This window comes from Belonocnema kinseyi, chromosome 7 (assembly GCF_010883055.1).
Source record: "Belonocnema kinseyi isolate 2016_QV_RU_SX_M_011 chromosome 7, B_treatae_v1, whole genome shotgun sequence".
Classification (NCBI taxonomy): Eukaryota; Metazoa; Arthropoda; class Insecta; order Hymenoptera; family Cynipidae; genus Belonocnema; species Belonocnema kinseyi.
The window spans coordinates 130,897,736-130,899,678 of NC_046663.1; the positions used below are offsets into that span (position 1 = coordinate 130,897,736).

Sequence of the window (1,943 nt, forward strand, 5' to 3'; positions counted from 1 at the left end):
TATGGGGACACCCCAGAAATTTGTTCGAATACGCACAAAAATAAATGCATTTTTTTAAAGTGATAGAAGTACCATAAAATAGTTTAACACGTATTTCCCATAAGGAAAAAAGATGTTAATAAGTGAATAAATAGGTTTTGCGAGTTTTTGGCGCTAATAAATTTTTAATTTTCAAATTTTTAATAAAGATAAGTTATGTAATTATGTTTTAATAATGTTAGAAAGATACGATTTTTTCTTAAATATCTGGCTTTTTGTCTAATTTTCAATTAAAACACTGTGTGTGTGTGTGTCTAATGCGGAAAAAATCGATTTTTTTCTTACGCGGATAATGAAGCAGACCGATGCAAGCGCACCTCACAACATAATATAATACAACATAATAAGCTACAAGTTTTTCTGCTGTTTCTATCTTTGAAGCCCTTTACACACTAAAAGTGTGTGTGTGTGTGTAAATTCCTTTACACACACATGTGTGGGACACACACACAAGTGTGTGTGTGTAAAGTAATTTTTTTGGATTATCAATTTTCTTAGCTAAAATACCCATAATCCAGTAAAAACATCTTTTTAAAGAATATGTCATACTTACCCGATTTCTAAACAGCCGACATTTTTCTCAATAACTTATGCTTACACGAGTTGTCATATTGAGTTGAAAAGTTAAAAGCAAAATAAAAGGCATGAAGGAACGTTCAAATCCTGTTTTGATTTTATAACTATAAGTTATTCAGTCTGAATGATTTATTAAATATTTTAGGGCCATTATGAAATATTTCAATCATTCTAATAGTATACATTTTTCAATTTTCAGGTATCCATGGCCCATTAAAAATAGGAATGAACTTCAAAAAGCGGTTGTACATTATTTACAAGAAGCATTATTAGATTCTAGTCATAATGTTATTACAAGGGACGTTTTAGATAATCTATTAATTAAGTTTGACACGAACGCAATTCCAAACTTCACGGACATTATGCTATTTATACTTAATCAGAAGATTAATTTAATGATCGAAGACTTTAAAGTTGTGTACAATCAGAATCATGTTAAGCACTTTCGGACTTTACCTTGGTGGTTCAAATCCAATATATTTATTGACTACAATTTTCAGAGCCTTCCGAATTGGGCAATTGAAAGAGAATCTGAAATAAATCAGACCAGAAACCACTCGGTAAAACCGATTCTAATGGGCGTGGAAGGCAGTGAGGATAACGTATCAGTTGTTGATGATTATATTAATAAAACACTGAATACGAGCGAAGGGTTTACTTCAGTAACAGAATTTTGCAACAGCACGCGTAGTCGAGTGATGGAAATGCAGAGAGCAGCAGAAAAATTTGAAAAACAGTTAGAAGACCAAAAATTGAGAAACCAACGTTTGGAAGAAGAAATCCGAAATGCATTACTTGAAGAAAACTTGTAGACCTTAAAATTAGAAATCGAAGCCTCCACTCAGTATAAGACATCTGCTGACAGCAGCATGTATGAGACTATTTCCTATGCTACATAGTGCATAGTTTCATACACGGCGCTATCGGCAGTTACTTATATTTAATGGGAGCGTTGAAATAGAGTAGACTACGATAAATAAGATTGATAATACTTAACATGTTTTTTTATGTATTGCAGTGACATATAAGTACCAACCAGACACTGTATATTACTTGAAATTCTGCAAAGAAAATATTTTTTCTGGGGAATTGTAAATACACCAACTTTTTCCCCTAAGTACGTAAGTATAAAACAAAATTCTCTTGGTCACAGAAGTTATGTGGCCCGAATACAGCTGACAAGGTATATTCCTGATCAAAGCACAAATTCAAATAAAAAATGGGAAAAAAATATAATGGTCGTATGGTGGCATAAAAAATATCTGTTGTTCTTTTGTGGTTGCATAAAGCTGACACGAAATCTTTATTATATGGGCAGAAATGGCAAA

At 32.2% G+C, this 1,943-nt stretch overlaps 1 protein-coding gene across 1 annotated transcript in view; it reads left to right on the plus strand.

Annotated features, from left to right (window-relative positions):
* Positions 1-1,668, plus strand: part of LOC117177564 (germinal-center associated nuclear protein) — a 166,496-nt gene extending 164,828 nt beyond the window's left edge. The window contains exon 4 of the mRNA XM_033368381.1: positions 815-1,668. Within this exon, the coding sequence (XP_033224272.1) occupies positions 815-1,427 (613 nt within the window). The 3' untranslated portion in view covers positions 1,428-1,668. The remainder of the gene's footprint in view (positions 1-814) is intronic.
* Positions 1,669-1,943: the final 275 nt, after the last annotated feature.